At 45.0% G+C, this 22,551-nt stretch overlaps 4 protein-coding genes across 4 annotated transcripts; 2 read left to right on the top strand and 2 right to left on the bottom strand.

Annotated features, from left to right (window-relative positions):
• The first annotated feature begins 324 nt into the window (after positions 1 to 324).
• On the top strand, positions 325 to 5,908 carry LOC117857878 (hydroxyproline O-galactosyltransferase GALT3). Its single transcript, XM_034740775.2, has 7 exons — positions 325 to 1,056; positions 2,515 to 2,764; positions 2,848 to 3,123; positions 3,968 to 4,096; positions 5,041 to 5,217; positions 5,295 to 5,402; positions 5,497 to 5,908. The coding sequence occupies exons 1-7, from the start codon at positions 425 to 427 to the stop codon at positions 5,701 to 5,703; spliced, it is 1,779 nt and encodes a 592-aa protein (XP_034596666.1). The 5' UTR covers positions 325 to 424; the 3' UTR covers positions 5,704 to 5,908.
• Positions 5,909 to 11,789: 5,881 nt separating this feature from the next.
• LOC117857382 (dihydrolipoyl dehydrogenase 1, mitochondrial) lies at positions 11,790 to 15,459 on the top strand. The gene is made up of 2 exons (XM_034740021.2): positions 11,790 to 12,142; positions 14,044 to 15,459. Exons 1-2 carry the CDS (start codon positions 11,879 to 11,881, stop codon positions 15,292 to 15,294), a joined length of 1,515 nt encoding a protein of 504 aa, XP_034595912.1. The 5' UTR covers positions 11,790 to 11,878; the 3' UTR covers positions 15,295 to 15,459.
• A 598-nt stretch (positions 15,460 to 16,057) lies between these two features.
• On the bottom strand, positions 16,058 to 18,645 carry LOC117856245 (uncharacterized). The gene is made up of 7 exons (XM_034738650.2): positions 18,304 to 18,645; positions 17,179 to 17,278; positions 16,942 to 17,037; positions 16,810 to 16,862; positions 16,582 to 16,630; positions 16,446 to 16,493; positions 16,058 to 16,348 (listed from the first exon to the last, which is right to left on the bottom strand). The coding sequence occupies exons 1-7, from the start codon at positions 18,558 to 18,560 to the stop codon at positions 16,253 to 16,255; spliced, it is 699 nt and encodes a 232-aa protein (XP_034594541.2). The 5' UTR covers positions 18,561 to 18,645; the 3' UTR covers positions 16,058 to 16,252.
• Positions 18,646 to 19,144: 499 nt separating this feature from the next.
• Positions 19,145 to 22,399, bottom strand: LOC117857383 (uncharacterized). Its single transcript, XM_034740022.2, has 5 exons — positions 22,220 to 22,399; positions 20,948 to 21,028; positions 20,187 to 20,311; positions 19,909 to 20,091; positions 19,145 to 19,605 (listed from the first exon to the last, which is right to left on the bottom strand). The coding sequence occupies exons 1-5, from the start codon at positions 22,257 to 22,259 to the stop codon at positions 19,234 to 19,236; spliced, it is 801 nt and encodes a 266-aa protein (XP_034595913.1). The 5' UTR covers positions 22,260 to 22,399; the 3' UTR covers positions 19,145 to 19,233.
• Positions 22,400 to 22,551: the final 152 nt, after the last annotated feature.

The raw sequence follows: 22,551 nt of genomic DNA, 5'->3' as shown, positions 1-22,551 counted from the left end.
CTGACTAGTTTTGCATGAATATACGCGTACCACGTAGATCGCGGTGGAGCTCGGAATAGGTTGTACTGTACCACCATGCCGCTACATCAGCTGAGCTCTCTCTCTCTAAACTTGTCGGATTCACCTTAATCCAAAACTCAACTCCATCCTAAACAGTAGACATCGTCGGAGTTGACAAAGAAGCTCCTCCACATGGATCACAGCAAAGCAGGTCTCAAAATTTGATTGTGCACAAGCTCCAAAACACTCGATCAATAGTGTAGCTTTTCCGCTCATAAAAAGAAAAGAAAAAACAAAAAAAAAGAGAGGAACATTTGGACTCTTGGTCTGGACTCTGGATGCTACTCAACTCAGCCAACAGCCGAGACAACCGGCGGCACCCGCCTTCCGCCGTTCGGCGGCCCTCGACCCCTCGCTCGCTGCAATGAGGAAATGTTCCGGCGTGCTCCTCATCTTCACCCTCGCCGTCGTGCTCCTCCTCCTCTCGCCCTCGCCCTCCCCAGCCCCACCACCCACCACCGCCGCCACCGGCCCGGTCGCCCACCTCCTCCCCTCCCTCCCAGGCCTCTCCGACCTCTACCCTCCCCCCGCCAACTCCACCGCCCAGCTCTCCTGGGGCCTCCTCCGCCCGCTCCTCTGCCGCTCCGACGCTCTCCCGGGCACCGCCACAGGCGTCCTCGAGGCCGCCGATGCCTGGCGGAACCTCACCCTGGCCGTGGCCGCCGCCGCGGCAGACGAGGAGGGGCGCGCCCAAGGACCCAGCTGCCCGGCGTCCGTGGAAGGGGATCTGGGCGCGGGCCGTGCCGGGATCCCGTGCGGGCTCGCGGAGGGCGCCGCCGTGACGGTGGTCGGGGTGCCTAGGGAGGGGGCGGCCCGGTTCATGGTGGAGATGGTGGGTGCGGGCGGCGAGGTGGTTCTGCACGTCAATGTGAGCCTGGGAGCCGCGGGGATGCTGGTGGAGCAGAATTCATGGACGCCCCAGGAGGGGTGGGGGGAGTGGGAGCGGTGCCCACAGGTTGGTGATGTCGGCAGCAGCAATAGCAGCTTACAGCGAAGGTTCACTGTCTTCATTTTGCCTTGATCTGCATGTCTGGTGGATGCAAATGCAATGATTTCAAAATCTAGTGCACTACTTTGTTTTATCTATGAGTTCAAGTCTTGGAAACTTGCTTGTGCTGTGCTGCTTTCTAGTTACTTGTAGGAATGTAAGGTACCTACTGATGTGCCTCAGTGTCAGCTCATTGACTGCACATGCTTGATGTGAAAGAATATGAAGGATTAGTATTTGTGCCAGAAGGAAAGTAGTAACATGATAGTCACCACGCAGTAGTTTCCTCATGTCCTGGTTGAGGCTTTGATTCCTATCACTGTGTTATGGTTAGTACTTAGTTCAGGACTTAGCGGATCTGCTTCAGGGTTTATAAGAGTCTAGTAGACACACAAATTCTGGAGTGTACCTGAGAACTGATTTGTGATTTGTACTTCAGAGCTTTTTATCAACAGATCCAAACAATAAGAAACTAGCAGGAGTCTACAGTTTATACATCAGAGTCAAATCCTATAATCAAGGAAAAAAATTATAGAAATGCAAATCACAGACCATAAGATACTTTCTTTCCTATTATCACACTGTCGTCAAATAGATACAGAGTATATCAGCATGGGTGGTTGTTCCGTTTGAGGTGCCAGTGAAGACATTGCCATGATCTTGTTTTTGAATTATTTGTTAATGATTCTGGTGTGATGGTTGAGATACTTGTATTGCACTTTTTTAATTGAATGAAAAATAAGGTTTACTTAGGATACATTTGCTAGTGATTAAACTTTGAGTCCACAATGTGATAATGTGGACCTTTTCAGTGATATCATCCTGCATTGCACATTGCCTCTATCGACATTGTTAGCTACATACTACAGTTTTTTTTAAAAAAAAACTTGATGAGTAATGATGTAATATTTGTGAGTAATTTTATGTAGACCACTGTATCTGTGACCAAGAGCAAGGTGTTATTAAATTCTTCACATGTACCAGGTCCATTACAAGCATGCGGTACTCTAATAGAATCGACTAACATGGTGACCTGTCACAATAGAGGTCTACTAAAGTTCTTCAGTAATCCTACAAAACTGGACAAGAAGTGATTAACTACAAATTTGAGCATGTGGACACATTTATCAATTTTTTGGAGTACTTATAAAAAGAGTCAGCATTCATGAAGATTTATTCTTTATACTTTTTACTAGCCTTTGATAGCATTTTTTAGTATTTTTTATATGAATGAGTTCCTTCAAATTATTTGCAATTCGAATTTTGATCTGTTAATTTAGTACTGACTGGAAAGTTCCAGTTGATCACTTGATTGCTTTTGTTAGCACTCTCTATTATTCATCTTAGTTTCTTACTGTTGAAAACTAAATTTTCATATTTAGGATTTAGTTACTAAACATTTATCTTGTTATAGTCTCTGCTGGTACTGATAAAAGACAAATTATTTTTGCTATATGTGTGACCAGTCTAGTTGATGGGCTTGTTCGTTGCAATGAGAAAATGGGTTCCAGCATCATCCAGGAGAATAACAGTACCATGATAAATGTTAATGGGAACCAACCTGGAGATGGGCAGAGACCAAAAGAGCGCAGTCAGTTAAGTGGCAGCTTCTCAATTGTTGAAGGAGAGCCTTTTACAATAACAGTGTGGGCTGGTGTAGAGGGGTTCCATATCACAGTAAATGGCCAGCATGAAACATCATTTGCCTATAGAGAGGTTAGATTTTTCAAAGCAATAAGACTTCATACTTCAATTTTTGTGAGTACTGCATAATTGTGAAGTCTTTAGGTTTTTGATAGTGGTCAGAGCCGTGGTTGATAGCAGAAGTCAAGGTTTCTGGTGATTTGGAGCTCTTGTCATTCTTGGCTAATGGATTGCCAGTTTCAGAAGAAATAGACATGGCTAGTGTCGCACTTCTGAAGGCCCCACCTCTGCCAAAGAAGCGAGCTTTTCTACTGGTGGGTGTTTTCTCTACTGGAAACAACTTCAAGCGGCGGATGGCTCTGAGGCGAACATGGATGCAATATGAGGCTGTTCGCTCAGGCGATGTAGTAGTCCGATTTTTCGCTGGTCTTGTAAGTTCACTTTATTCTCCTTGAGTACTGCTACAATATTTCTAGTTCGTTCTTTTGAACCAGTGTCTCTGTTTAGTTGAAACACCCTAGCGGACAAAGAACCACTTGCTTATTCTCGCATTATGATGGCCCTAATTATTTCCTACTTCCCCACCAGCTTCAGCATATAAGAACTTAAAATTTTCTACTCCACTGAACAAGGCACTGTTGTTGAGAATAAATTTAGTAGAGAACACCATATATTTTGTGTATAGACTGTGGAACTTCATTTGTGCCTATCAACTTTTCAACTCTGGGTCATAACTTATCTTCTTTCTTAAGAACTCACTATAACTTTAGGAAAGGGCTGGGAGGACATGGATGTCATAGATTGGGGATCTGTTTTCATCCCTTGCTGGCTCTTATGTCTTGAAGGATTGTGTAGCCAGAAATTCAAAATTCCTTAAGAGAATTGAATACCTTATCTGTGTCCCAATATTATGCACTCCTTTCTTCCCCAGCTGAATCTGTAAGACTGACGAACAAGATGAAACCTTTACAAAAAATAAAAATAAAATACTAATAAAGGATAAACTGAAAGTACATATATTATAGGCTCCATTTTGCATCCGTCAATGTATTGTTTCAACTCTAATCCAGCTCCTAAGTATGCAAGACATCTTCTTGCAATACAAATGCTCTTGACAGCATGAATCGTGTCCATTTGTATTCCTTAATATTGGACCTTCTCTCCTTCCATACAACTGAGCTTGTTATCTAAGCTACTTTCCATATTCAGTTATTCTCAATGTTAATCAACTCTAGTTCCATTCTTACATCATCTTTCTTTATGCCCAAAATGCAGCATAAGAGTGAGCAAGTCAATATGGAATTATGGAGAGAAGCTCAATTGTATGGTGATATCCAATTGATGCCCTTTGTTGACTACTATAGTTTGATCACTTTTAAGACCATATCAATTTGTATTTTTGGGGTATGTTCTCTTTTTCAGGTTTTCACCTTGTTATTTTGAATCTTTTTCCCTCTCTTGATGAAATGACGCAGCTCTCCTGCACGATTTAAAGTCATTTTATTTGGACTGTGGATCATCTCGCCATCTTGAAAGAATGCATTGAATTCTAATATTTTACTTTCATGATTTTTAAATAACAATTGACCTTTATTTTCGGCATTTTTTCCATATCCCTTTATTTCGGTAGTCTAATTTGAGGATGATTCAGATGGTGAAATTTTCATTCAGATGTTGGGACTTAGAACCTTATCTGAACTGTAGTTTTGCTATTTCATTATATCATAGATTTGTGCAATCAGACTTAGCAGTCTGTTAAAACTAGGGTTGGATTGTTTTCTGTTTCCCAGTACTTGTGTGTTTCATAGATTTCTTGGTTCGTTCATATCATGTGGCACCCTTAAAAAATTTCCAAGGCAGCACAGTGGCTGCTTAAAAGTCAGAATTTTCCAGCCCCTTGAATCCCTGATTCTTCTTTTGTTGCTGGCAGACAGGGACGTCTACAAATTGTTAATATTTTGATGCCAAGAGATTCCCATGAAGTATAAAAGATATCTATACATTTGCAGTTTCCATGCAGCCTAACCATGTAATTTGTGTACTGATCAAATGGAATGCTTGAGGCATAGCTTGTAAGCTTCACCTTTTGTTGCGTAGTTACACATTTTGACAAACATTGAAATGAGAAAGTTGAGGCAAACGCATTGTTGCCTTGCAACATGGTAGAGGGAAAGAATTGGAATTTAGTTCGTCATGCTTTTTATTTGCCTGTTGTGCTATATATGGTGACATATTGTATTGATTTAGCAACTTTTCGAATTCCACATGTTAGCAGAGTTCAAATAAATGCATGCACATCATATTAGCACAAACTTATATAAGTATATTTTATAATTGCAATTTTGCAGACCAAAATTGTTCCTGCAAAGTACATCATGAAAACAGATGATGATGCTTTTGTTAGGATCGATGAAGTGATCTCAAGCCTGAAGAAGAGCAACTCCCATGGCCTTCTGTATGGTCTTATTTCTTTCCAATCTTCACCACACAGAGATAAAGATAGCAAATGGTTCATCAGTAGGAAGGTATTGCCAGCACCATTTATTATGCACGAGGATTTCATTTGTTTGGTTGCCTTTTTTCACACTCGTTGGAAATGCAGGAATGGCCTTACGACATGTATCCACCATGGGCTCATGGTCCCGGATACATAATCTCACGTGACATTGCTAAGTTTGTAGTCCGAGGCCATCAGGAGCTGACTCTTCAGGTAGGAAATGACCTCACGACATATCCACGGATTTCCTATTGTGTTATTTTCTGTGCATCGATGCAGGTCCTGATTGATCTTGTTGCTGTCTCAGCTATTCAAACTCGAAGATGTGGCAATGGGGATTTGGATCCAACAGTACAAGAGCAGCGGGCAGCAAGTAAACATCGTGACCGATGACCGGTTCTACAGTGAAGGATGCGATGCTGACTATGTCCTTGCGCACTACCAGAGCCCAAGGCTTATGATGTGCTTGTGGGAGAAGCTTAAGACGGAATATCAAGCTATATGCTGTGAATAGCATCTGCATCAACTTTCGCAAGTAGGAGAGCGATAGGTTAGCCTCGTTGTACAACACATTACTGAGATTTTGACGCTTAGTGGAAAGTTGTTGGGACTACGCACGCAACACTTTGTAACATTGGGTAACTCACTGAACAGATGTTGAAGAGAGTTGTAAAGCATATGCTTGAGAGGCAGTTCCCACCTGCTGATAGTTATTATTCTGCCATGTGTACAAATACGTTCTCTTTTGCATTGTCGTGTTAGTAGGGATGGCTATAAGAGTTTAATGATAGACAAAAAAAAATTAAGCTGAAGTTTTCAGCACTGCGAAGCTGTGTCTGTGCATCCAAACCCAGGCAACATGCAGATGAGACATGATAGGATGGGAAGCCTTTGGTTTCCGATGGCTGTGGAGGACAGGTGAAATTGACATGTTACGCAATGCCTCTCCTCTGGGTTCCCAGTGCCGTCCAGAGAGCAGCAGCATGTCCTCTTGGATGGGGCCGTGAGCTGTGAGCCAACAACTTCACTCTCGTCTCTCAAAAACTGCTGAAAGCCCCATCTGTCCACAAACAGACCGAGATATGAAGTAAAAAAAAAAAACACACAGTGCGCTAGTAGGTTGCTTGGCCCCACGATGCAAACATCCACAATGAGTGTCCTGTCCTCTTCATCATAAAAGTAATGGCAGTATTTTTCTACTTGAAAGTAGAGAGGGGAAAAAAAGGTAATAGCCAAGTCACACTTACAGCACCTCTAGTAGCATTTGTAAATTTGGAAACCTACAAGTTCTACCTAAAACTGGTGACCTGTATTTCGTTTAAGAATTAATTTATGAATGAAATCTTCTTTTATGGGTCAATCTGTAAATTGACTTATCCCATTCCTCCAAACCACCCTCCCACCCCACCCCACCCCACCCCCCACCCCACCGCTACTCCGCTCTCCCAGGCCTATCGTTGCTCTGACCGTGCCGCACTCCACCCCTCTGCCGATCGCACTGCTCCTCCGCTTGCAGCGCTGCTACCTGTGGGGATAGGGGACGTCATCCCCACTAGCGCGAGGCCGGACAAGGGGCAGCCCACGCCGGACTCGTCCTCCCCACATGGCGGCTCGAGCTCTCCCTCGCTGATGCCCACGCGTGGAGGGGGAGGAGAGGAGGGGAGAGGCGGCAAGGCAGAGAGAACGGGCTACCGGAGGAGCGCCAAAGGAGCTAGGCCAAGAGGATGACGATTCAACGGTGGGATGCTTCAAATCGCGCTGAGGACGACACCCGGCAGCGGGCCTCGAGCCTCGGGAGAGGCGGCGAGGAGGACGGCCGCCGAAGCTCGAGTAGGACCAAATCGAGGAGTGCGAAGGGTGAGGACGAGCGACAGTGAGCTCATCAGCAAGTTCCGATCGTTGGACAATGGCTGTAGGTGGGGAAGACGGAGGCAGCACAAGGGCACAAGGGCAGGCTCGGCATGAAAATGTACAACAGAAACGATTGGTTCATCTCGCATGAGAGAGCAGTCCAGACAGAATATAGCAATTCAATCCAGACAGAATATAGCAATTCAATCCAGACAGAATATAGATGTTTGGTATATTTAGGTCAAAGAAGAGAGAAATTTAGGTGATAGTCTAAAATAGCAATTCGATTTTCAATATTCTGCAGTTTATAAGGGCATCTCAAACAACTTACCTAAACCGGATTGCTATAAAAGCTACCATAATACCTTAAAAATAGAAAAAAAAAACTCCAACAGTATACAGTATAATAGGTCATGACCTAAATTTCTATCTCCCTGACCCAATATACCAATCCAAGGGTGGATTGATTTTGTTCTCCACGCGGGAGCTGCCAACCACCGGCGTCAGGATATTTTCGTGCTCATCCCACCGCCTCGCTCTACCCAACAGCGCCGCCTACCATCGCCGGACCTCGCCGCTGCCCATTATGACTCCTCTGCCTGTCGTACGGCCAAGCCCCAGCGCGGACAAACGCAATCGCACGGCAGCCTTGCCGACCCTGCCCCGGCGCAGGTGAGTGCCACTGCGTGGATCCCACCGTCGGCCCAGCCCCAGCGCGCGCTAGCACCACGGCGCGGTGGCCCTGCCAGCCACGCCCTGACGCGGGCGAGCGCCACCGCACGGGCAATCTTGGAGGCCCAAAATAGCCAGCAATGGAGGGGGAGGAGGAGGCAAGGAAGAAGCTGTCGTTGGAGTACCGCCATGCTTCCCTGACCACCCCGGCGCGCACTAGCTTCGATTCGTTAAAGAAGAAGCTCGATTCAGCGCCATCTCCTTTTTCTTGCCCACCGATTTGGTGAAGAAGGTGCCCAATTGTTGGAGGTATGCCCTAGAGGCAATCATAGAGATGATGATATTCCATTTGTATCCATGATTTGTATATTGTGTTCATTGAATATCCATTAAAGGCTACTTGAATTGATTTGCAATTATGTGAATTGTACGTGAAACTCTTTACTTGTATGGTTATTCTAAAGTTGTCCCTAGTCGGAGTTCATGTGAGGACACACATGAATATTAGACTAGCACATGTATTAGTTGATGACTATGTTTCACAAGTCATGGATATGGAGATGTTGAACTAATAATGTGGACACATGTGGAGACATGTGTTAGGACTGACCCAACACGAGAAGTAGTTCTCTCTTTAAACAACATATACGCTTTGTCCTTAGACCTGAGATTGTCGCATGTATTCTAGATGTGGATCGACCTACTTAGGGGCTATCAAACGCTACGCCGTAACAGGGTAGTTATAAAGGTAGCTTTCGGGTTTGTCAAGAAGCATGCTATGAGACATGGTCAATCAAGAAGGGATTTGCCCCTCTCTGATTGAGAGTGATATCTCTGGGCCCCTCGAGTGATCGGATCTGAAAATGCATGGCCATGCTACGTACGGTTAAGAGTTAACCTACAAAGGGATTCCGAATCACAGGATCGAGAAAGAGCGGTCGGCTTGAAGCTAGACCAAATATCGTGAGGCAAAGGGAATAGCATGTATATTATGTTGTGATGGTTCGTCTGATATGATCTTCGTGTGCGTATAGGAGTTGGCACGTCTTGCTAGAGGCCGCTACCGACTATTGGGCCGAGTAGGAGTACTCGGGCCATGTCTATACGTATCCGAACCCAAAGGGTCGCACACTTAAGGGGCTGGAAGCCCAATTCGGATTTGATCCGAGTTGGATTAGGTTTAGGAGTACTAATGGGCCTCGGATCCAGAGGCCCATCGGGAACCCCTATAAATAGAGGGGTGGGGGCGCCCTAGGGTTTCACACCTTTTGGCTGAACACACTTGCCGCGCCTCCCACGCCCTCGCCTGTTGCAACTCGCGGATCTAGCAGTCCGGCTTGCGACGCTTCCTCCCTGCACGTGTGGATACCTTGGAGGTGTTGCGCCTGCAGCACTTGGACGAGCCATCGACGAGCCGCCGACGAGCCACGACGAGCCGACGACGAGCCGCGGCACCGGAGGCGATCTTGCTGTGCACGTGGACGAGCTGCTGAGGAGCTGCTGGACGTGATCGACTACGTACGACTACGTTGATCGACTACGTACGACTACGTGATCGTCTTCACTGCACCGACGCATATCTACATCTTCCGCACCAGTAGTGCGTCGAGTGGTAATCCCGTGATCCTTATACGGCAGTTCTTCCTGGTTATACGCGGTAGAAATTTTGATTTACGCTAGCGTAGCCTACCTCGTATCCCAACACCAATTTGGTGAATTGCTCAAAGAAGTCCAATTTGGGCGATTTGAGCTCTTCCCCGATACCGTTGGCTCCGGGCATCTGACCTTGCCGTCAAACTCGCCCCCGCCTGCCCTCACCATCTTCGCCACCCTCTCCGTCGCCCATGTCGAGAGCTCGAGCTCGCCCGACGCCCGAGTAGAGAGCAGCGGGGGCGAGGAGAAGAGGACGGTGGGCACGAGCAGGTTAGCAAGCAACACCGTGTGGGCGAGGCTTCGCCGGCCCAGCCCGGGCCGACAAGGGGAGAGAGAGAGGAGAAGACGGCGGGAAGAGTGGAGCAGAAGAAGGCGTAGGAGAGAAGTAGCGTGGGGGCGAGGGAGAAGTAGAAGAGCTAGCGGCGGGATGGGGAAGAAATGATGAAGGAGATGAGTCCAGCTTCATAGATGGGGCTTGCTAGCACCCGGACGTCCGGCGGGAGCAACTCCCGTCGGACGCATGTATCACCATCCGTTTTAAATCTGACGGCTACAGTAGTACCAAAATAAATACCACTAATTATCCGACATTCCGTTACAACATCAAAATAAAATAGCTGCAACATCGAAAATCTATGGTTGCAATATGAAAAAGATGCGAAAAAAATAGCTCAATGTAAATATAATATTTGTGAGGGAAAATTCCCACCGCAACATTGAACACATGTTTCATACAATATTTCCAAAAAATCATCATATGTTGAGTTGGGGTCGAGCTCGTACGGGAAGAAATATTGCAACATGAAAAATTGACAGATCAAACAACAAAAGCCAACTATTGCAACATCGAAACATATCAGAAAATCAATCGTGCAACATCAGACGATACGTTCATCCGCAACACCCGTGCACATCTATAGCACTTGCAACATCCAACAATCCCTACTGCAACATCGTGAGATACCTATTGCAACATGGCAGTCGGGGGGCTATCCGTTGATGATGAGGAAAAAAACCCGCCGCAACATCTGTTTCGTGTTGCATGGAACATTCAAATCTTTTATTGAAAATGCAACATCCAGATAAAATATGTGTGAAACATATGCAATATCTAGATCTACTTTGCAACATCCACATGAAACACTTGCAACATTCTTCTGAAACAATTGAAACATACTCTTGCAACATGAAGCAAACCTTAGCAAGAGGAGCACTGCACAACGGGATCCGACGCTAGGAAACGGTGCTGGAGGAGGATGGCGGCAGCCGGCGCGGCTCGTCCCTAGCCGCTGGGGAGCTGCAGCCCGTGCCCGGCAGCGCCCCGGTGCCCGACAACCTTCCTCGCGAATCTCCCAGGTGGCCAAGCTCATTGTGGGCGGAGCAACTCCTTTAGCGGCAGGCGTGGCTCGCCCCCGAGCCGCGGGGAGCGGCGGCCCGCGCCCCCGACGCTCGAGCAACACCCGACGCCCAGGCTCCGGCAGCGTGCGTAGATCGGCCACGGCCTTGCCCCACATAATCCATAAGCTCACAGGAAACCGGCAAAATCATGGCAATCCGCTGCCTCGCTCGTCGAAGTGCTGCCCGTGTCGCTGTCGCGCTCACCACACTGACGCTGCTTCTCGCTGCCACGCTTGTCGGAGTGCCATGGCGTGCTGCTTATTCCTCGCCCGTTCGAGCGCTGCCCTGGTGTCGTTGCCCCCATGCGGCCGCTGAGCTTGTCGGAGTCTCATCGAGCTGAATGGTTGGAAATTGGAGAGAGAGAGCAGTTGGGAGAGATAAAGAATGAAAGTAGAAAAATGTGTGGTGCAAGTTAGGTCACGTCATTTTCTATTGTTCTAATTTAATTAACTAACAACACAAAGGTGACGGGGATTAGAGCATCCGATGTGTCGGACGTCCGCTCCTGAGCATTACCTACCAAACATTTCATCTGTAGATTCGTCCTTGCTGTTGCAGGAGAGTATCTGAATTTTTCTCTCCCGTATTTTTAGTATCTAATTTTAGTAACGCTATTGAAGCTGCTCTAAGAATAATAAACCAGCTTAGGTCATCTACTAAAGATGACTTTAGCAGCTAACACGAAGTTTATACCAAATTGGCAGTGTTTCGCTTCGTCAAAGGAAAAACAAAAGGAGAGACGTATTGGAGTCGTAGCAAAGGTAGGTTAGTTGGTTATTTTAGTCAACTAATCCAATTTTGATTTAGAGAAGATACCAAGGCAATCAGCAGAAGAATAAGAAGAACATATATTTTTATTTCTTGCGTCAAAAGAAAAGGAGAAATATATTTTTTCCGTTGGGGCAGGCGGAGCGGAACCCTGTGCATCCTACGGCCCGGAGCGCGAGATGCCCTGTTGATGGGGCCGAGGGCCCCGCCAGCGGCAGCGATAGGTGTTTCCCATTTTGCTTTCTCCCCCTCCTCCTGGCCGTCGTCCACCCTTCTCTTCTCTCCTTCCGGAGCGCAAGGATTCTTCCCAAGCAGAGCACGGAGAGGCCCTAATCGGGGGGAGAGAGATGGCGCTGGCGATCCTCGCGAGGCGGCGGGCGGCGGAGGCCGTGATGCGGCGGCCGCAGGCGGCGGCGGCGGGGGCGGCCGTGTCCGCGTGGAGGGCGTACGCGGCGGCGGGGGAGGAGAGCGACGTCGTCGTCGTGGGTGGCGGGCCAGGCGGGTACGTGGCGGCAATCAAGGCCGCGCAGCTGGGGCTCAAGACCACCTGCATCGAGAAGAGGGGCACACTCGGCGGGACCTGCCTCAACGTCGGATGCATCCCGTCCAAGGTGATGCGCTCTCCCTCCCGCACCCCCGTATCCCTAATTGCGGCGTCCCTCTAGATTTATCGGTATTGCTTCGCGATGCGTTGCGCTGCGGCATGATTTGTGGCCATAGATCTGTTACTGCGGCGACTGTGGGGCTCCTGCTGTTGTAATTTGTAGTTGATGTTGGTTGCGCGTTTTGATGTGGGTGCGTGGTGTTAAGCGCCTGCACCTTGGTTCTCGAGGGGGTGTAGTGCTGATTAGGGACTACTTTTGCAATGTACGGTTAGGGCTTGAGGTGCACTGCTATAGTACATGCCTGTTTGGGGTACAAATTGGGATTCCAAATCCACTGCCCAGTATAGCCACCCTTGGGTGAGAGGTGTTCTGCTTTGTTTCTGCTCCTCATTTGGAATTGTCTCCTTGGAATCTGTCTGGTTAGCCTCTGCTTCTATAATAAAAATCTAAAAAAAGCGCAGTGTTACTCTAAGTATCTTAATACTGTCAATGTATCGATAATATATGTGTGATTGCTATGCAAATCAGTGTTCCAAATCCACAACCATCTTCTGTCATCCTCATGATTAGTGGTCTTCTGCTTTATTTCTGCTGTCCTTTTGCAACTCTGCCACATTGAAATCTGCCTGGATAGCATCTGCTTCTATATGAAGTCTAAAAAAGTAGCAGTGTATTTTCCCATGTATCATCTTCAATACTCTCCATATTGCAGCATTTGTCCAGAGTCCTTTTTTGTGGCTCCTGTGGGTTTCATTTCTACCTACCCCAACTTGCATCGAACTAAAAGAACTTGGTTGTGTATAAACAAAGATAAAGGATTATTGCAATCTTCCACTTTACACCTACTCGAATGATATGGAAGAGATTAAATTATTATGGCATGCCCCTTCGTAGGGGTATATGTTTTCATTTCTTGTTATTTCTCCATGACTTAATGCTTTTCCTTGGTATATTTGCATTTGTTGCAGACAAATATTGTGAACCAAGTTGAGTACCTATCTCAATTTTATTTACACACACTTCTCTGTCAGATCCACATAAGCAACTGATATGAAAAATAAATCTATGCTTATTCAATAATATTTATTTCGATTATACCTTAGCATCAGTTTGCTTCTGCTAGTCTGCTGTAGTTGGCCTTGTTGGCAGCATTTAGGTTTGTTTTTGGTCCATAATCATATACCATTGGACTGTGGTTTAGTTGAACTGAGGAGCATATTTTGCGCTTTAGTCATAGTATTTCTATTTTATAGTTTTAGTTTAGCTATCCTTTTCTTATGATCTGTTTCTTAACTACCCTTTGTGACTGACAATATACCAGATGACCCTAATGAGTTGCGCTACTTCTGATAGTTATAACTTAATAAGCGTTATAATAAGCTATTCATACTTTCAGTTTTGATGCCTTGAACCTGCTTTTACCATCTATATAATACTGCATAAATGATTAAACGACTTTGTATTGGTCCTCTTTTAACTAGAGTACTGTTCATGTGCTAAGAGATGTTGAATATTTTCTCTTTTGTGGGAGATAAGCACCACACATGTAAATCTGTGTCTACACAATATGAGTCAGGCTCAATTCAATCAATATCAATCTTGAACCAGACATTTTTTTTTTGTTTATTCGTAACCTCACTACATGGGATCTTAACCTCTTGCTTAAAAGCCGATACTTCATACAACTGCAATGTAAGATTTCTGTAGTATTTCCCTTGGATAATCAACCTAGTGATTTAAATCTCCTTTTTCATTATCTTGTATCCAAACATCTTTGCAGTTCTTCTATTGGTTCTATGTGTACCATTTTCCTCTAGGGAATTATCTGCTTTGCTGATTTATCTTCTATGGACTTGCTTCGTTTGGAACACTTCTAATTTATCCATGTTTCCGATTTTGTACCTCAGGCTCTTTTGCACTCATCACATATGTACCACGAAGCAAAGAGTTCTTTTGCACACCATGGAGTCAAGTTCTCAAATCTGGAAGTGGACCTCCCAGCCATGATGGCTCAGAAAGACAAGGCTGTGACAGGGCTAACAAAAGGGATTGAAGGGCTCTTTAAGAAGAACAAGGTGACTTACGTTAAAGGCTTTGGGAAATTGGCTTCCCCCTCAGAAGTGTCAGTTGATTTGATTGATGGTGGCAACACTGTTGTCAAAGGCAAAAACATAATCATTGCAACTGGGTCTGATGTAAAATCACTTCCTGGAATCACAATTGATGAGAAGAAAGTTGTTTCATCTACCGGTGCTTTGTGCTTGTCAGAGATCCCAAAGAAACTGGTGGTAATTGGAGCAGGTTATATTGGCCTTGAGATGGGTTCAGTCTGGAACCGCCTTGGTTCAGAGGTCACTGTTGTTGAATTTGCGCCAGATATAGTACCATCAATGGATGGCGAGGTCAGGAAGCAGTTCCAGCGCATGTTGGAGAAGCAGAAGTTCAAGTTCATGCTCAAGACAAAGGTTGTAGGGTGTGATACCAGTGGAGATGGCGTAAAGCTGACACTTGAACCTGCAGCTGGTGGTGAGCAGACCATCCTTGAAGCAGATGTTGTCCTTGTCTCTGCTGGCAGAACCCCATTTACTTCTGGGATTGGGCTGGAAACTCTTGGTGTTGAGACAGACAAGGCTGGCAGGATCCTTGTTGATAAGCGCTTCATGAGCAATGTGAAGGGAGTCTATGCAATTGGGGATGCCATCCCTGGGCCCATGCTTGCCCATAAAGCTGAAGAAGATGGTGTAGCATGCGTCGAGTTCATTGCTGGAAAGGAAGGCCATGTTGACTATGACACAGTTCCTGGTGTGGTCTACACACATCCAGAGGTTGCATCTGTTGGCAAGACTGAGGAGCAGGTGAAGGCTCTAGGAATCGCCTACCGCGTCGGCAAATTCCCACTTCTGGCTAACAGCCGTGCGAAGGCCATTGACGATGCTGAGGGGATTGTCAAGGTGGTGGCTGAGAAGGAAACCGACAAGATTCTCGGTGTGCACATAATGGCACCCAATGCTGGTGAAATCATCCACGAAGCTGTGCTCGCCTTGCAGTATGGAGCATCAAGCGAGGACGTTGCCCGCACTTGCCACGCGCATCCCACTGTGAGCGAGGCCCTCAAGGAGGCTTGCCTACAAACCTTCTCAAAGGCCATCCACATATGATTTCTGGTTTTTTGCTTCCTCACCATCCAAACTGTTGGCTCAGGATGTTAATTTTGGATTATTGGGACCAAAAGGCCTCTGATTGTCATTTCGTTTTGTTGGCAATACTGTGAATTGACCCTTGCCAGTTGCCCCATCTTATAGCAATCTGTTTCATTTTGCTTATCTGCTATATGCATCACAATAATATCCTGATATTTCTGTGTGTCTCTGTGAAACGAAGCTCGATTTATTTCTTACATCTAGTACCTGTGGTGCGGTGCAGATTAATATTATGGTACAGCTTCATTTGTTCTGTATATTGCCGACCACTTCAGGCTGTAGACACGCCTATCTTCTATTTCATTTTTTATTTCATATCCAGTTAAATCTGTTTTTACGTGAAGCTGTCAGTGCTGAATCAATTTGGCTGGAACTCCAATAGGTGCATTCTGTTAGTTGAACTGACATGGCCGCTGGCGTTCATAGGAGGTTACTTATAAGGGTTACTCTACTTCTAACTATATAAACATGAGATGATTGCAGAAAAACTTTCCTTGCTTGTAAGATATCTGTAGACTAATGGTGCTTAGCGTACCTTTGTGGTGTGGTTGAGACTCGAATGCTAAGCATATAAGATTCGACTTATTGGACTCAAAACATATGTAGGCACTTTGAAGGTGCATTTCTCTCGCGGCTGGTTGGTGCATTTGGTTGGGATGGCACCTGAACCAAGAAGCATGATTATAACGGCAAAAAAACAAAATGATAAATAACGTGACAATAAGAGCCGAACTCAAGCTTTATATGGGCCATGATATTCACTCTGAATTCCTCTGTCAGGTACATTATTTTCACTACATCTGCAGTGACAATATGCAACCATAATCTTTTCATCTTCTGGGATCATCATGCTTCACTGGAATGAAACTGATCAAATTCTTGAAATCTAGCATTGAACGCAGACGAGGAACGATCGTCAAGGCTGAGGGATCTTGCTGTTACGCTCCTTTGCATACGCCGCAAAGCGTTCTAGACCTTTAAGAAGTAAGCCTTCCATGAATGGTTTCAGTGCCTGGTGAATGATGGTTTGATCAATTTAAGGATTTGCAGCATCTGGTTGCATATAGCAACGAGCATATGACGTGTGAACATGCCACTTAGGCACTTACTGATCCAACCGGAGCCAAAATTTCAGGAATCTCATACGCCACAGTCAGCTGCAATCAACAATCAAATGAATAATAATGTATTATAGTCTCATATAACAGTTTTTTGGTTACGAAAGAATTCACAGGACTCGCTCACTTGTACTCTACAAGAGGATGGGCTTTTAGGGAAGAAGCGAACAGCGCCTCTGCAACAAGCAAATTTGGTTATGTTAGCTTGCAAGTTTCTACCATGGATGATTTTCAAAATATTTTAGTATAAGAAGTAAGCCAACCATGTGGGAAATATATTGTAGAGAACATAAGCATTAATAACAGGAGTAATATACGTATGCAACAACTGGATTTTTATTTTTTGAAGAGTTACCTATTAGGAAGGCCTTCAAGAGACCGCCAATGGATCTTTTGATTTTTAGTTGGCTGACAGGCAGAAGTGATGTCATTGAGACTGAATATTGACAGCTAAACTTGTAGGAGCCTTGTCATATAAGCTACTTACCGTCATATTTCGAGCAAGCCAAGAGAATTCTACATTCCGACCAAATACCTCATACTTCAGACTCCAGCGTGAAAGATCTGGTTTATCTTCCAGGACCTGTAAATAATCATTTGCGTAACCATGTACTTCAGAAAAGAGGCAAAATGCATGCAAAGCCAAGCTAGTGAAAAGGATATGTACACAAGAATGACATTAACATATATCAGTATTGTTTCTAATATAGCGAACAATATTAACCTTGACAGATGAGATGAATGGCATCCACTGAGGAATGCTCTCACGTTCTGAGTAACACTGATAGGCAACCGAACATGGAACATCAACTTCAAGTTCAGTCCTGTTGCCAAGACAATATTCAGTCAAAATTCAAAATGTAGCATAAGTTAATGAACAAATTTATTTCATCTACTGCAGTCAAGCAGGTAAATTGCATAAGATGGTTATTGCACAGTGAACTTCCTAGTTGACATTTATACAAGTTTAAGAAAACCATGCCATGATTTCTCTTTTGAAGGAGAAAAAAAATGTATATGCAGAATTTTTTAATCAAAATTCAAGATCATCCAATAAAGTACTCAGTAGGCACATATTAGTATATTTTTTTTTCAAACCAAGTATGACACAAGTTAGAATGACCATATTGGTTGTAATCTAACTTCTATATGTTTATAAATGGTGGTTAGACTTTTTTATTTGAGAGAGAGAGATACTTAACATGGCCACATCTATCTAGATTCTAGAAACTTTTCCTATTGATGAAAGTACGCATCAACATTTCTTGCATCAAGCCATAGCCAAAGTGCAAAATTTTGTCCCCAACAAATAGTTTCTTCCTCATGACAAGACGAGAGAGAGCTTTATGAGTCACACATACATTTTGGGTATGGCGTATGTGATAAGTAGCATCCATAACTTGGGGGGCCAGCAAAATCTAGTCCTATCCAATGCAAGCGGCTTCTACTGGGCCTTATCCATCTCAAGATAGCAGAAATTATTCATTGCTGCTTCCATGGACCACGGTGCATGGCTGCTAATACTACACCTCTCACCCTACTAATTACCAATCCATGCACAGCATAAATCACATTTAGTGTTTGCTCCTCTTCAAGCAAACACTAAATTTTCGTGATTCGAATTCAGCAAGCAGAAGTGAGCTCGGGTGATTTCTCCTAGTCAACCAATCAAGACCTGAGAACCCCACAGGAAAAAAGAAATTCATAGTTTCCCTCCTTGGGAACCATCCAGAATGTTGCATGAATTCAACCCACAAGCGCAGGAACACACTCAGATTGGTGAAGCGTCCCAAGAATTTGACATGGGTTGCGAGGAATCAGGCAGAATCAGGAGGAAAGACACACGTACGTGCACTCCTGCCACTCCATGGCGACGGGAGAGAACAAGGCAGGCCTCGCCCTTGCTCTCGCCCTGCTGCTGCTGCTGCTGATGCTGATGCCGCTCGCCTTCCCCTCCCATCTCCTCCTCCTCATCCACCACCGGCTGCTGCCCACGCACAGCACCTTGCTCTGCGACGGCCGCAGGGCCAGCGACGGCGAGGACGCGCCCACCGCCTCGAGGCCCGCCTTCCCGGCGGCCGGGTGGTAGTACAAGGCGGCGGCCATGGCTGCTCCCTCTCTCTCCCGTGCGCGTGCCGTGTGCGTGGTTGAATGGCTGCGCGGCCACTGTCTCGCGGCGACCACAAGAATATTCAATGGGCTGCTAGGACAGCACTTGGCGTCTTGGGGGTAGCTCAGGCGGAGCTTTCAGGTTTCAGTAACTGACGCGAGCAGCTTTGGCACACTAGCGACAGCACGGACATTCATACTCATGGGCAGGCCGGCATATGCACATGATGATAGATCAACAGGTTGAATTAACAAATTAACCAACAGATTCAAAGCACAGACGTTCATTTTCTGATGCGAAAAGATTGTAAAGGAGAGAGAGAAAAGGATATCTTGATTGTTCAAATCGTTCTGTTATTGTAACCAGTCGCATTAACCATTTTTACCTCAAGTTTTCTGAGGTCGGTCCCTGCTGCTGTTTCGTCAGAGTTTCCCAGTAACGTTGCCAAACACAGCCTCTCTACTCATGAGTGGATGGACAGACTGGCATATGCACATGCATATTCTTCATTCACAATCAAACAATTCAAACTCAAAGAAAAAGGGGGAAAAACAACAGATCGAATGGGACTGCAATGCAATTGAGAAATTAGTCTCTATCATTATCTCAAAAGAATGTCGACAACAGAGCAGTGGAGAAAGATCTTTCCAAAGTCGGCACATTCCAAGCCTACGCATTATCCTCACGCATATCAGTTTTCCGTTTAGCCATCATGGACAGCCGAGCATCCCGCTCGCGCTCAAACTCACGGTAATCGGCTCGCTGCAGGAACGATTGCTTGTCGAGGTACTGGTTCGAGCTCTTCTTGTAGGCATCAAGCTCCTCCTCCACGCCCTTCTCTTCCTTGTACTCTCCCCAGTCTTTCTTCGTCTTGTCCAGGACACTCAGCTTCTGCTTCTTACGTATCTGCTCGAGGATGTTGTCGACAGCGGAGGGGGCAGCACCACCTGCCTTAGCCTTCTCGATTGCCTCCTTGGAATTAGCATCAACCAATTTCTTGATTTCAATGTCCTTGCCAGCAAAGTCCCTTACCTCAGTGATCTGTTTGATCATTCAAAGGTAGAAGATTACCAGGTGAATAAATTGTGCAAACTGAAGTTTGTCATCTATGTCCGTAATTGTGGAGCCAATGCTAATCCAAGATTATAGGTATTCTCAAGTTTTAGTCCAGTTGGACTAAAGTAAGATTCAAATAAATGGACAAGGAATAGCACATAACATGTGAACAAGATATTATAAAGCCCTGTGCCATTATATTTTTCTTTATATCATTGATGAAACTCTATTGTAAAAAAAACCAGTAATAAATAGGAAAGATGTTTGATGTTGATGCTTCAAATTTACCTCCACTTTCCCTCTTCCAGATGCCACAGCAGCAGCATTTTTGGCAGCTACAAGGGCAGCTGCTGCAAGTTTTTTGGCATCCTCACTCGTTTCATGTTGTGCCTGTTGCTGCCCATTTTGGGGGCTTTGATTGGCAGTAGAAGCATTACTAGGCGAAAGGCCTAGAACAGTCATCCAATTCTTCTACAGGAAAAGAAAATTCTGAAAGGTAAATATAACTATGAAAATCTAAACATCAGATAAATCATTGCTGCTTAGATTGATACAACATTACTCACATTTGTTGGCTTATTTTTCTTTTCTTTTGCTGTATTACTGAACTTGGTCATCATAGGTGTGGGCATCTTATTAGGTAATCCACTGTTCATTTTCTTCCAAATATCCTCCACACGTGATTTTGTGCCTGTGAGAGAAGAAAAAATGTTTGAGGCTATGTGTTTAATTTTAATGAAGAAAATGATAAAATAATAATGACAGCATGTGCACAAGGATCAAATATGACTGGCATGTTACACTGTGCTGTCTAAAACAAAAACTATGGAGCATGTGCACCACAAGTTCATTGATATATCACATAATGCCAGCTTCTGAGTTAACAGGTGTCCCATACCACCTCATGTATGCTTATTTTCAGATATAATGTAGCTTTCAAAGTTCTTCCACTTATGCTTAAGTTTCCTTATACCCATGACCACTTCTCAGTAGCTAAACAAAGCTACAGTATTGATGGTTTCGATAAATAGATCATCACTGGGGGAAAAAAAGGAAACTAACATACATTAACTAAGAGTCAGATGGTTACTAATTTATAATATCCAGTGAAAAGAACAGAAATCACAGTCTCCTGAATTACCATCAAACATGCATGAAAATTACAATTGCAGTATGACTGGTCCACATCCTGTATACACATCACAATTTAAATCTTCTGACACAAATATATAAATGGATAGTTTCTGATTCATGTGTGCAAAAGCACAACATTATTCTGAAAAACAGTGGAGCAATTCAAGCATGGGGATACAAGAAGTGTACATACCAACATCATGAGACTCTTGATGTGAGCTACTGGCATTTGCAGAACTGGTAAGAGTTTCATCTGGAACCACATCTTTTGACCCTGAACCAAAACACATAACAGAAAATGTACATTCACAGAGCCTCTAAACAAAACACAAATTATCCCACTGCCACCAGAAAAATGTTCGGGGGTCTGACTAGTCTCTAGGCATTAGCTGCATTATAGTTGTTGTCCTTTTTAATAAAACTGTTTTTTGGTATGTTTTCGCCAAATTTACACTCCAAATATCATGCATCCATTTTGACTTAAAAGATTAAAAAGTTATCTGACCAAATCTTTTGAACAGTTTTCTTATCCTATTTAGGGAGTTCTTTCTGTGTGTGAGATGTGCGGTTTCTTAGTCTCATGTCTACAATACTGTTTACAGGATTAGTGCCAACTAACCGTGCATATATTATCCATTTGGCAGGCATCGAAAACAGTCACCTCTCAACTCTTCTAAATAAAAATTATCCATTTTTGCGGCAGGCATTTGAACTGCCTGTTCCAACGAAACCACACTTGCAGGATTCTTCAAAGATCACACCGAAAGGACCAGGAACACTTTTAAAGCATTTCAAGATGTTATCTCATCCTACCTACTACCTAGGAGCCATGCATCAAAATTAGTCCTTGCATCTGAAAATGTAAAACTGCTATCTACAATTATCGTATTTTTGTTTCAAAAGTATCAAAATCAGGATTACTTCAGAATTTCCACATGCATGGTAGGACAAACTGTTGATTCCACGAACGGGTAGGAATCTAATGGAAAGGCTTATCCTATGAACAGTCTGCATTCCTGCATCAGGATTACTAAGAAGATAAAATTGCAGACATATCCTACGACTACGAGCAGTCCTCTGTTTCTACCAAAATCAGGATTACCGTAGGATTCCCGGTTCCCGCATGCATGGCAGGACAAACTATTGCTTCCCTTAACTGTCAAGAATCTAATGGCGAAGATTGCACATAGATTAACCAATCCTAATGCGCCTACTACACCAAGAAAAAAAACACATGAACAGTAATCTTATCGAGAACCGTACACGACTACAAGCCGCGCGCAGATGCTTCTCACGAACCAGAAAGGGGAAGATCTCAGCACCAACGCTGGAATTGGAGGCGCAAACCCAACAAAGAGCGCAGCATCTAACAGTAAATCCCCCCTTCTTTCCCTTACGAGGAAGTCCAATCCAATGAAACCGAGCTAAGCATTCGTGTGCCAAGGATTCGGTTAGGGCTTCGTACCTGAGCCGCCCGCGTCTCCGGCGGAGCTCGTCGACGCCATCCCCGAATCAATCCCTCGAGTCCCCGGCGGACGGCGGTTGTTGGCTTCGGCGTCTGCTCGGGCGGCGGAAGCGGAGGTGTCGCCGCAACGAGAGAGGGAGAGAGACAAGGGAGAGAAAGCGAATTTGGTGAAGAGAAGTACAAGGCCCAGCCCAACCGGAAGGGACACGCACGTTAGTAAAAGGTGAAAGCCCATGCGGCCCAATCGCAGTCCACGTCGGCCCATATATCCGCCGTCCGATCCAAACCCTCCCGAATCCAACGCCGCAGGAAAACTCACTCCAGCTATAAAA

The sequence above is a fragment of the Setaria viridis genome, chromosome 5 (genome assembly GCF_005286985.2).
Source record: "Setaria viridis chromosome 5, Setaria_viridis_v4.0, whole genome shotgun sequence".
NCBI lineage: Eukaryota > Viridiplantae > Streptophyta > Magnoliopsida > Poales > Poaceae > Setaria > Setaria viridis.
Note: the sequence above shows the minus strand (reverse complement) of the source record. Positions and strands in the feature narration are given on the sequence as shown.